This window comes from Nipponia nippon, unplaced genomic scaffold (genome assembly GCF_047370975.1).
Source record: "Nipponia nippon isolate SJK-2023a ecotype South Korea unplaced genomic scaffold, ASM4737097v1 scaffold_1, whole genome shotgun sequence".
Taxonomy (NCBI): Eukaryota; Metazoa; Chordata; class Aves; order Pelecaniformes; family Threskiornithidae; genus Nipponia; species Nipponia nippon.
Genome location: NW_028262290.1, coordinates 64,383,440 through 64,395,000, shown reverse-complemented (window position 1 = coordinate 64,395,000; position 11,561 = coordinate 64,383,440). Strand labels below are relative to the sequence as shown.

Genomic DNA, 11,561 nt, shown 5'->3' with positions numbered 1-11,561 from the left:
TTTCAAGCTCGTGGATTTGTGTGTTGTTGTTGCTGTTGTTGTTGGGGGGGTTTTTTGTTTGGTTGGTTTTTTATTGCGTTGGTAATAGTTTGTTCATTGTGCAAAAAACGAGGTCGATCCGGTCTCTCCTTCTCCTCCCAGCACTTAGTCTAAGAGCAAGAAAGCAAATAATAAAAAGGAGTAAAGCCCCCATACATACATATACACCGGATGGGAAATGTCAGTCACTCCTCCACCTTCCAAACAGTCACAGATCAAACAGTGTCACCACCGGAGAGGACTACTTTTCTCTCTTGCTCTCCTTTTTTTTTCCTCCACAAATCGAAGCTTCTTCTGATACTAAATATAATGCAAACACATTTTTTTATCATGGATTTTTTTTTTTTTGGCTGATCTTGATCTGCAATAGAAGAAAAAAAAAAAACCCCAACACACACAAAAAAAAAAATTGCCAAAACCAAGAAAAACCCCGGAGAGTGTGTGCGAAGAGGGAGGGGGGGGGAAGGAAGAAAAGACATTCACTGAGTGGGAGAGATTAACGTGAACTGTCCCCCCCCCTAAACTCCTGGGAGAGAAAGAGATCCACTCTCCCTCTCTTCTCTTTTCACTGAAATATAACACACATTCGGATCCCAGGGCTCTCAGACAGTCTCAACTGATAGACAGACACATCGAGCTGCTTTTCCTGCTTCAGTTTGTTACTCCTCCTCCTCTTGCCCACGTCACCCTGACAATTACAAATAGGTCTCACACAAACCCATACCTGTCAATCTTTTTAATTGCTTTGTTTTCATTTTTTTTTTTTCCTCCTTTCCCAGAGCTAAACAATATGACAAAAAAAAGAAGTCTTAATACAGCGCGGCATAAAAGATTCCTCATGTGAGACACGCGTTGAGGGGGTTGTTATTATAATCCACTTGCTAAAGTGCTGTGGAAGACGCATGTGCTGATTTAACTTCAGCAGAGGTCTTGTTCCAGCAAACTTAAATTAAAAAAAAAAAAAAAAAAAAAGGCAAAAGCAGGAGATGATACCTCGCCGTGGCACACGTCTAACCGGCATTGAATTAAAAATGATTTGTGGGAGATTACAGTTCATCCTTACTTTAAAATACCAACAGATTGCAGAGCAAGAACTGCAGCATATGAAACATGCTGCTAATAGATTTCGCGCAGTATGTGTCTGGGGATTTATATAATGTTAACTGCAAGAACAGAAGGGTTCTTCCCTCTCTTTTTCAAGTCAAGAAAGCAAATAAAAACTACCCAGCTGATTCCTAAAGGAAAACACTCGGAACTGCAATTTTGCTCTCTTTCGGGCAGGAGGGGGATTTATTCTTTTTTTCTTTTAATTATTAATAGCGCACAATTAAGCAATGAGCTGTTTATACTGGTAGGATGGAGTTAATTCTAGGAATTACACGTGAGCTCCTCCGACACCGGTGCAACGTCTCTATTACATTACCTCCCTCCCCCCCTCCACGCAGTGGTACCAAGTTGGGATTGGCGGCTCTATCACAACATTTACTTTGGTCCCTTGACCCAGCTGATTTCCTGCGCAGGTTCCCTCTCCCAAACGTATTCTACGGCGAGAGGTGAATTTTTTATTTTTTAAGAAGAAAAAAAAAAGAAAAAAAATGTTTTCCTGACAGTAGCAGCGAGTGTGGGGGGGGGAACCCCCGCGACCCAAACCGACTGCCAGCAGCCCGGCACCCTTCCCCTCCTCGCAGAACGGCGGCAGGAGGGCTGCTGCCGGCGGCGGCAGCGGGAAGCGCTTCGCCTTTTTAAATCCCCTCAGGCGCCGCGCGTGGAGCCCCGCGCGCCTCAGCCGCCCCAACGGCCGCAACCGCCGCCGCGCGCGCCCCGGCCCCGGCCCGGCGCGCGCCGTTGCTAACGGCTCGGGGTTGATTCGTACCACCTTGCGAGGAAGTGAACGTTTCGCACGGAAGGGGCGGAGCCTCCGCCCGCAGGCAGCGGCGCGGCGGCGGCGGCTAATAACAACATTGGGAGATGAGCTGCAACTTCTCTCCACTTCTCTCACCTTACCCGTCCGATAATTTATCGTGCTTTCTTCCTACTTTTTTTTTTTTTTTTGGTAGAAAGAGAACCTCTTTTTGTAAACTAAAGAAGGGGGCGGGGGGGATCCGAGGCGTGTTTCTCTCTGTCTCCTCTCCTGTTTTTTCAATCCCTTAGCCAGAGGCAGCGTGCAAATTAAAAGCCACCTTTAGGAGAACATCCAGCCTTCCGTACATCTGCCTCAGCGGCGGGCAGAGCGCGACCTCAGTTGCCGTCCCCGGGCGCGGCGGCGGCAGGCAGGGGCAGGCAGCGCCCGGGTGGGGATGTGTGTGTGCGTGCGTGTGTGTGTGGTGAGGCGGGTCAGGCAGAGCCGGGCGCAGCCGCCGGCGGCGGGCTTGCGGGACGGACGGCCGCCGGAGCGGGCCGGCGTTGCTCCTGGGTAGCGCTAGCGGCGGCAGAAGACGACCGGCTGGAGGGGACCATCTTGCCGCTGCTCCTCCGGCGGCGTTTCCGTGTGGCGGAGGGGCTGGCTGGGTGGGGAGGGCTGAGGGAGGCTGCAGCTTGCCGCACGGGGCTCTATTTACATACACACATAGCTGCCTGCCGGGAGTTTCTCCTGCCGGCTCGGTGGCGGTGGGTCCTGCGGGCTGCCTGGAGAATCCCGAGGCGGAGCTCTCCCGAGCGCTGGGGCGAGAGGAGAGCCGAGGCAGGGCATGAGTTTTAGCGCAAAAAGCGGCGCTCTGCTGAGCTCCCGGGCAGCGCGGTGCTGGTGGCGGCGGTGGCAGCAGCAGCAGCCGCCCTGCGCCGCGGCGGGTCCCGCCTGGTCCTACTTCGGTGGCAGCCGGCCGCGGCCCATCCTGGACATGTCCTACTCCCGTCACTTTCTGGATTTCCAGGGCTCGTCCATCCCCAGCTCCATGAAGAAGCTGGTGGTGACTAAGCTGAGCCAGAACTTCAGGGAAGCGGTGACCCTGCGGCAGGACTCGCCGGTGCCGCTGCCGGGAGACGGAGACCTCCTTGTCAGGAACAGGTGAGCGCCCGGCCCCCCGCGCCCCGGCCCCCTCCGCCTTGTCGCACCTTGTGGCCTGCTCCCTCACACATGCTCCCTCGCTTTGGAGGCCGGCTCCAAAGTTGTACCAGCTGCCATCTGGCGACTGTTAATTTAATTTTATTGTTGTTGTTGTTGTTGTTGTTTTGAACGGCTGCTGCTACGGTCCGGTCGCCCTATCTATCCACGTGTGTGGGGGTGACGCTTCCTCCTCCTCCTCCTCCTCCTCCTCCTCCTCCTCCTCCTCCTCCTCCGTCTCTGGCGGGGGTGTGTGGGTGTGCGCTCTCCTGGCGCACGCCTGCCCCAAGGAGGAGAAACGCCTCAGGGCCCCTCTGCCGAGGCGGGCAAGTTTTGCCTTCAGTGAGCGCCGAGGAGGGAGGGAGGGAGGGAGACGCCGGGAAGCGCTTGCGAGCCCCTCCCGGGTCCCTGCCCGGGCTGGTTACACACGCACCTGGTCTGCGGGGCGTGAGCGTGTCCCCGTCCTGCCCACACGACCCTGCCGGGGACGCTGACCCGCAGCCGCCTGCCCCCGGCGGCCGCTCTCCTCCGTGCGACCCCGCATGCCCTGTTGTGCCCCCCCCGCCCCGGCGTGGCCCGCCCGCCAAGCCTCAGCCAGCCGTGACTCACCCGGCAGGCAGAGGGCCGCGGCCCGCCGCCCTGCCGGCCCCGGCCGCCGCGGCACCACCCCCGCCGCTGCGCGCCAAAAGCGGGCGGCGGGGAGGGGGCAGGGCGGCCGGCCGCGGCCTCGCTGGGCAGGAGGCGAGCCCGCCGTTGTTGGCGGCTTGTAGAGCGGAGCGGGGTCGGGCGGCGAGTGAGGAGGTGACATTTTGCTTAACGTAATACGCCGTAAGTCCTGCGCCAGCGCTAGGACTGCGCGCCCGGCGCGGTGACCAGCTCGCCGTGAAATGAAGACTCTTGAGGACAGAGCGTGCCTCCCCCAGCTGTCTCCATAAACATGTTTGGTTTCGGTGGCTCCTTCTGAGACGTTGTCGTTCCTTAAGCTAAAAGTAAGCCTCTTAAAGTCCAGAGGTTTCTCTGCCCACGAGGGGAAGCTGAAACTCTGGGAGCTTGGGAGCAGACTGCGTGGCCGGCACGGAAGAGAGCAGCACTCTCAGGTTCTTGTCGAGGAAGGAAATCGTAGTAACGCGTAGTTTGCCATGCTCTCCGTTGGAGCTTAAAGATGTTAAGAAGCACTCAGTTGGCTTGAGAACAATGTTGGAAGTTCTACTAGGGCAGCGTGTGACTATGTGTGTATGTGTAATCTCTAGCGTCTGTCCATATGTAGCACATAAATACACAGTAAAGAAGGGGTAAGGAGAAAGAAGAACAGGGTCTCCGCCAGGAGCTGACGGGAAAGCTTCCGTGGCACTTTTAATCGGATGCTGACAACTCCCACTAGGATTTCTGAGACCAAAACTCCCTCCAAGCTTCTAAAGTCTAAAACACTGTGTTGCTGCATCCACTAATGACCATGAAACAGTAATGGCATGAAACAGCCATCAGGCTGGAGTTAATTCCTATTCATGGAAGAAGTCAAAAGACTCGAGATACAAGTAGCAAGCCTCTACTCGGCTAATGCAAGGCAGAGCAACATCCTTGTTTCTCAAATCCCCTCCCCCCCACCCTGCACTTGGAGTCTTTCTCATCCTCCCCCCTTGTATGAATTTTTAAATTTATTTTTTTTTTAATACGTATTCCAGTGTAACTCTTCCATCTCCCTCTCCTCCCTCCCTTTGCTGGGTGGGCTCCCTGGGTGCTGGGGGGATGCGTGCACCTCATGGTAGAAGGGCTGAGGCGCAGAGCTTGTGCCAGACTAAAGGCAGGAGCTGGTCCACGGATTCAGGCAGGCAATTACTGGGTTTTAACACATCAGCCTATTACACACATGTGCCTGTACAGACACACACGCACGAGTGGGGGTGGAGGGGAGGGAGAGGTGAGTGATGAAGTCTAGATTTAGAGTTTATACGTTTTGTATTATTTGGGGTTCTGTGGCATTTCCTCTCTATTATTATTTTCTGGGGAATATCACAGAAGAGACGGGATCACGTTACTGAAAAACATTCTCTATATACGAGCTGCAGCAGGAAGCGAGTTCTGAATGTTTCCCCCTCTCTTGTCACTCTGGGGAAGCATTTTCCCATCCCAAAAGGATGACTCCCTGGCTTTATTTAGTTTTTTAAAAAAACCCCAAGCCCTAAATACAACTATATATTTTCTAATAGGTGGAAACATACAATTAAAACCAAAACAATAAAGGACTCGAGTTCCAAGAGTGCGTTTGCGGATTTGTTCATTTTAGTCCCAGTCACGCCCATGAATAGTATTAATTGCTTTGAGCTTTTTATGCAAAACAATCCTCATCCACCACAATAAAATCTGGTTTTGGGTTTAGGGGACTGGGAAATTAAAATGTGCTGAGTTCCTGTATGGATAGATATTTTAAAAGAAGATGCAGTTAGGGGGAACTTTCTTCCCCTCTTTCTTCTCCTTTAGAGAACTAAGCCAGCAACCCTTATTTCTGCTTTTTTTTATAGAGAAAAAAATAATCCATCCTTCATTCAGAAATTCTTCAAAACTAGAAATCAATTTAAAGCCATTTTTTTACTTCGATTCTGTCTAGAGGAGGAGGGGAAAAGGTGAATAAAAAAATCCAAAAGGAAGCCATTTAAGCTTCATATGTCCCTTTGTCCTGTTTGGGGGGGCGGGGGGCAAGGTTCCTCCGTTTTATTGCAGGAGAAGGACCCAAAGGCTGTGAAGATTTGGTCCTTCTTAAAGTTGTTGGGGGATTTTCGAGTTTTTCTTGAGGAAGTGACACGTTTTGTTTCCAAAATACCTGTAACGATTTACTGTTGCGCTGGAAGACGGGGAAAAAAGTTCACAGAGAAGGGAGTAAGAGAGGCTGAGAAAGTTTTTGAACCAAGGGACTAATGATCACAGTGGGAAAAGTGGAGGACTATTCCTGCTGAGTGTTTGGTCTAAATAATGTTTTTCTTGCATAGTACTGGTTTGGACGACTTTGTTTTGTCTGTGTTTAAGGCTGTGGTGCTGGTTTCCAGTGTCTCACGCTTTGTTGTGGTACGAAAGGCAGCATTTCCTCCCCTTGGCGGTGTCCTCCTGTTTTCTATAATAAACAATACCGGGGAGGGGGGTTCAACGCCGTTGGAGTATAAATAAAACGGGTGACTCAATGTGCGTGATTATTTTGGGAAAAGCCAATCTCTGGCTTTTTTTCCCCCCTCAGGTTTACATCTTGAAATGTTGAAGGAGCAAGCCTCGATTAGAAACTGCTAACTGAAATACTACGTTTTAAGTAAGAAAGTAAAACGAGACAATATACAAGATCTGGAAGGGGTCTTAATACCCACCAGCACCCCAAGCGATTGTTACTTCTGTGCTCTCCTTTTCTCAGTCTCAGAAGTTAGCAAACTGATCTTCCACTTGTAAATTGTACTTACTCCTACCTTTAAAAGCAAAATAATCTAAGAAACTGCGGGCACATCCTACCACCTCCCTTCTGTCAGCTGGGATGACAAGGCAAATTAGACAATATGTTTTAATCCAGACGCTGCGTACCATCGTTTTAATGTGCGAGGAAGCCGAGAGCCTAAACAACCCTTAAAAAAAAAAAAAAAAAAAAAAAAAAAAAAAGCCCGTACCATGCGAACGGGAGTTCTGAGTTTGCACACAATAAAAAGGGAGTTTAAAAAATTAGGGGGGGAGGGCTGGACGGCAGGCTGCACCGATTAATAATCAGGAGCCCAGGAGCCCAGGGAGAACCGTTTCCCGTGGCCCAGCAGCCCCGCAGAGACGGGGCGGGTGCGTGTGCACGCGTGTCTGTGTCTCTGCGTGGGTGCCGGTGCGTGTCGGGGGGGGGGGGCGGCCGGCGGGGACCAGCCCCCGGCGCAGCGGGGCAGCGCGCGCGGCTTTGTCCGCCCCGGCCCCCCGCCGGCGCGGCAGCGGGCAGGGCCGGGCCGGGCAGCGGCGGGCAGGGCTGCCCCGGCCGCCTGCCCCTCTCCGGCCGCGGGGCTCCGCCTGCGGGCAGGGCCGGGGGCGCGGTGGCTGCCCCGGGCGCGCCGCATCCCTGCCCGCCGCCCGGCCGCCCCAGCCCCGCGGGGAGCTGCGCGCCTCGGCCGGCGCGGCGGGGGGCGGCCGGGCAGCACCGACGGGCGCACGAGTTGCGGTGCGGCCCGGGCGGGGAAGGGTTTGCGTCCTCGCCGGCTGCAGAACAAAAGCAAGGGTGCGTGTGCTGGAGACCTGCTCGGCAGGCGTCCGTCCCGCTGCACGACTCGCCCCTTCCCCGCACGGAAAGTTTTTGTCCTCAGAGGGTTATCGACCTGCCTTTGTGCTTCCCCGCTGCAGTGCAGCGCTGAGAAGAAGGGGAAACTCCTAGAGGGAGGGAGACGGGGGCTTGTTACTGTCACCACTGCTCTGCCTCCCTGTCCGCGGGGTGCGCTGCCCTCGGCACCCTGCGAAGGGAGATGCGCGCCGGCGGCGTGAGGAGGGAGGCTGAGCCCGGCGGGGGGCGCGGACCTGCCTCGGGGGTTGGGGCCGGGGGCTGCTGCCGGGCCAGAGCCAGCGCCGGGGGGCCGGCCCGACCGCTGCCGAGGGCCCCCCGTTGGGCAAACGGACGAGACCGGGGAGGGGGCGAGCGCAGCTCCCCGCCGGCCCCTGGCCCTCAGCTCCCCTCAGCAGAAGCTGGGGTGTAGGAGCGGGAGGAGGCCGGCGCAGCGCCGGTGCGTCTCGCCTCGGTGCTCCGAGCCCCTCTCCCGGCAGGCCGAGGGACACGGTTCGCCTCGGGAGCTGCTGCTCCGTTACCTTTTTTCTAGATGTCTTTTAGGAGTACTGAATGGGAGTTACCTTAAAGCAGGATAATAGGGGATTTTTTTGTATCTACGAACAAGACGCGGGCATTTTTTTAATTTTTTTTTTTTTTTTTTTGCGGCTGAGGAGTGAAGTAAAGGCAGAATCAAAAAGAGCAACAGTCACGTTCACCTATTTTATGCATGGATATGTTTATACGTACGTGTCTTTTTCTCTGTAACACATTACGTTGGTGAAAGTTTGAGGCTCCCCATGCTACAAAGAACGAAGGAAATCAAAATGAGCAAAGCGGGTTTAGTTCTCCTTGCTCGGTGTGCAAGCAATTTAAAACTACACACACACATGATTTGAGCCTATTGCTAACTGCAACAATTAAAACTGCGCTGTTTGCATGCTTCTGCAGCTTTTGCGTGGTATCAGGTACACCTTTCAGGTTGTCACTTCCACACGTAGTACAAGTCCTGGTGTTTTCTGTTGTATGTGTTTCTTTTTTACATTTTCCAGTCAACAGAATCTTCCACAGTCTCTCTTCCCTTTCCTGTGTAGAGATATCATTATGGTTTAAAAAAACCCAAGTGTTACTAAAATATTCTTTGTGTTTAAGCTAGACCATAGCTTTCTTTCAGGTCTTATCTCCTAGTGCTTAATCAAGTTGTGAGAATGTCTCTTATCTTTTTCTAAAAAAGAAATTAGCATCCATTTTCACCTGTTAGAGGTCAGCAGGGCTTGATACTCAGTCTTATAATTTTAGTCCTTCTGTGCAAGGTTGTTTTGATGTGTTGCAAGTAATTTATATAAAGAAAAATATTTTAACGTTGACATTAGCTACATCAAAAGGCAAATTTGCTGTAGTGACTCCATCAATTAAAAAGTACTTGCCTACAGTAACATGACCTTGCAAATGACATCGATAGTTAATATGATCGTTAGTCATTAACAGTATTATTATATTCAAAAATGTAAATTTGTTGCCAGAATCCACATATTTACCGCTTTGCACGTTTTATTCTTCACTGTTTTCACGTCTTGTATAAAGTGGTCAATTAATTTTCATCCTTTAGTCTTGTACAGAATTATTTTTAGTTTGCTTAGTTTGGTCAAATGGACCTGAGGAAAATATAAGTTGGTTTTTGTTTTTTGTTTTTTTTTTTTTCTTTTAGCAAATATATCTTTAATTCTACAGTAATAGAATGTAAACTACAGAAGTCTGATGGAAGTAGTCTCTGGGGTGTACTCATTATTCAAATATACCAATAATCAGAAAAAAGTCTCATACTTATCCCACGAATTTAAATTGAAGGTTTCTCATACGACAAAGACTTGGTAAGGAATAAATCTTGTTAATACATTTTTGTTTTCTTCTAGATTTGTCGGCATTAATGCATCTGACATAAACTACTCAGCTGGTCGATATGACGCATCAGTTAAACCCCCATTTGATATAGGTTTTGAAGGTGTCGGTGATGTGGTAGCGTTAGGACTCAGTGCCAGTGCTGATTATACAGTGGGTCAAGCTGTGGCCTACGTGAAGGCAGGTTCCTTTGCTGAATACACAGTTGTTCCTGCCAAACAAGCAGTTCCTCTACCCTCTGTGAAACCCGAGTTTCTTACTTTAATGGTAAGTGGCGCTACCGCATACATCAGTTTGCAAGAGCTGGGAGAGCTGTCTGAAGGCAAGAAGGTTCTGGTGACAGCAGCGGCTGGAGGAACGGGCCAGTTCGCTGTGCAGCTTGCAAAGAAGGCAAAATGCCACGTAATTGGAACCTGCTCCAGTGATGAAAAGGGTGGTTTTCTGAAATCCATTGGCTGTGACCGTACGATCAACTATAAAACTGAAAATGTTGAACCTGTTCTTAGGAAGGACTACCCCGAAGGTGTGGATGTAGTGTATGAATCTGTTGGGGGAAAGATGTTTGACTTGGCTCTTAACTCCTTGGCTACCAAAGGGCGCCTGATAGTTATTGGTTTTATCGCTGGCTACCAAAACCCTACTGGCCTCCCGCCCGTTAAAGCAGAGTTATTGCCAGCAAAACTATTGAAGAAGTCTGCCAGCATCCGGGGTTTCTTCTTGAACCACTACCTTTCCGAGTACAAAATGGCTCTGAAGCACTTGCTCAAGATGTATGAAAGAGGAGACCTGGTTTGTGAGGTGGACTTTGGAGACATGTCTCCGGAGGGCAAGTTCACTGGCTTGGAGTCTGTATTCCGTGCTGTAGATTACATGTACATGGGAAAAAACATTGGAAAAATTGTAGTTGAATTACCTCACTCTGTCAACAGTAAGCTGTAAAAACAGAACAATGATATAAATCAGAAGAGAGAAAATGGGCACTTTATGCCTCAGAATTACTAGAAACAATTTCTTTTTTTAAGCTGAGTAATGGATATTATATTAAAAAACAGCATTAAGGTGTTAATAAAAAGTTTTGTGGTTTTTTCTTGTCTTAAAAGTGCTTAAATTGGTGGCTGTAGCACGGACTTAATGGGCCTGTGTTTGATTCTGTTGCTTAGGCTAGCATGAGACAAGAACATTGTTCTTGACAGAATAAGTCCTGATGCAGAGGCAGATTTAGTCTGTCAGACTGGTTTGATAATACTTTATATATAGTTCAGCTCGGGAAAAAACCAATTCTTTCAGCAATTTCGATTCCCTGATTTAAAAATAAAATTGTTGGAACAAGACTAAGTAAAGAGTCGTATCTTGTGGTTGTTCTATTGATCTCTTGAAGTTTCTGGAAAAAATTATGCTTTTCATTTTTTGTCACAAACACGATAATCATAATTCAGTTGCATCATGGATCATAGTAATATTCCTTGACTGGTTACACAGGGAACATTTATCCTCCAATTCTGACATGTCAGTAATATTAAGAAAAGCAACTTGACTTTTTTTTTTTTAATTATGTCTTTCATAACTATAAACAACTGTGCAATTTTCTTTTAAATCTTTAACTACAAGTTACAACATAATCTCATTTTCTTCCCTTTTCATTTGCTACTGTGACTGTTACTTGTCCGGTCTCCCCTTCAGTCAGTATTACAAGATTATTGGAGTGGGGTTTTGAGCCATGTTCACGTGTGTTCAGGTCCTGTATATCTTTTTGAGATTTAATAAAGTTAAAAAAGCTGTTTAAATATTTGTGGCATTTATTCATATTCATACGGTTCTTGCTGACTAGCTCCTTTGGAGATAATCTCTGTGTTGTAGAGTTCTTTGACTGATGATTCTTGTTGTGACTTCCCATAATCAGGCTGCTGCTTCTACTTTTACCGAATATTGCTTCTGCAGAAGCCCTTGTGCAAACAGCCAAGACCATTTTAAATCTACAGGCACGGTACCTCGTACGCGTACTGACGCTCAGCCATAGGTTACCGAGTGGGTGCAGTTAAAAGGTTTTGTAAAGTTTTGAAAATTCTTCCTCACTTAATAGATATTATTAATGGTACATGCAGTGGGAATTCCTGCTAGATGTGTAACATTTTCCAGAACAATAAAATACTTTAAACTATGCTTGCTCCACATCTTTTTTCCATAGCAAATGTTTAAGATCTTAAAGGCTGATTTTGCCACATCTTTTGAAATTATATACAGTTGTATGCAGTTGGAGACGTGGAAATTTCCTAAGATCATACACCTAATAATAAACGTAATGATAGGCCGATAATGTCTAGGGGT

At 49.3% G+C, this 11,561-nt stretch overlaps 2 protein-coding genes across 3 annotated transcripts in view; one reads left to right on the top strand and one right to left on the bottom strand.

Moving 5' to 3' along the window:
- The window catches only part of TSHZ1 (teashirt zinc finger homeobox 1), a 55,255-nt gene extending 54,779 nt beyond the window's left edge, over positions 1–476 (bottom strand). The window contains exon 1 of one of the 2 annotated variants that reach the window (XM_087757830.1): positions 1–476. This exon is cut by the window's left edge and continues 997 nt beyond it. The gene's annotated coding sequence lies outside the window, so the exon portion shown is untranslated. The other variant, XM_087757820.1, reaches the window with a different exon arrangement.
- A 1,465-nt stretch (positions 477–1,941) lies between these two features.
- PTGR3 (prostaglandin reductase 3) lies at positions 1,942–11,020 on the top strand. The gene is made up of 2 exons (XM_087757803.1): positions 1,942–3,043; positions 9,251–11,020. Exons 1-2 carry the CDS (start codon positions 2,727–2,729, stop codon positions 10,173–10,175), a joined length of 1,242 nt encoding a protein of 413 aa, XP_087613929.1. The 5' UTR covers positions 1,942–2,726; the 3' UTR covers positions 10,176–11,020.
- The last annotated feature ends 541 nt before the right edge of the window (positions 11,021–11,561 follow it).

Bases quoted from the DNA above. Each gene is read 5' to 3' on its own strand.
- PTGR3 (XM_087757803.1), top strand. From the start codon at position 2,727: ATGAGTTTTAGCGCAAAAAGCGGCGCTCTGCTGAGCTCCCGGGCAGCG. The intron at 3,044-9,250 runs GTGAGCGCCCGG...GTTTTCTTCTAG, and splicing joins GACCTCCTTGTCAGGAACAG to ATTTGTCGGCATTAATGCAT.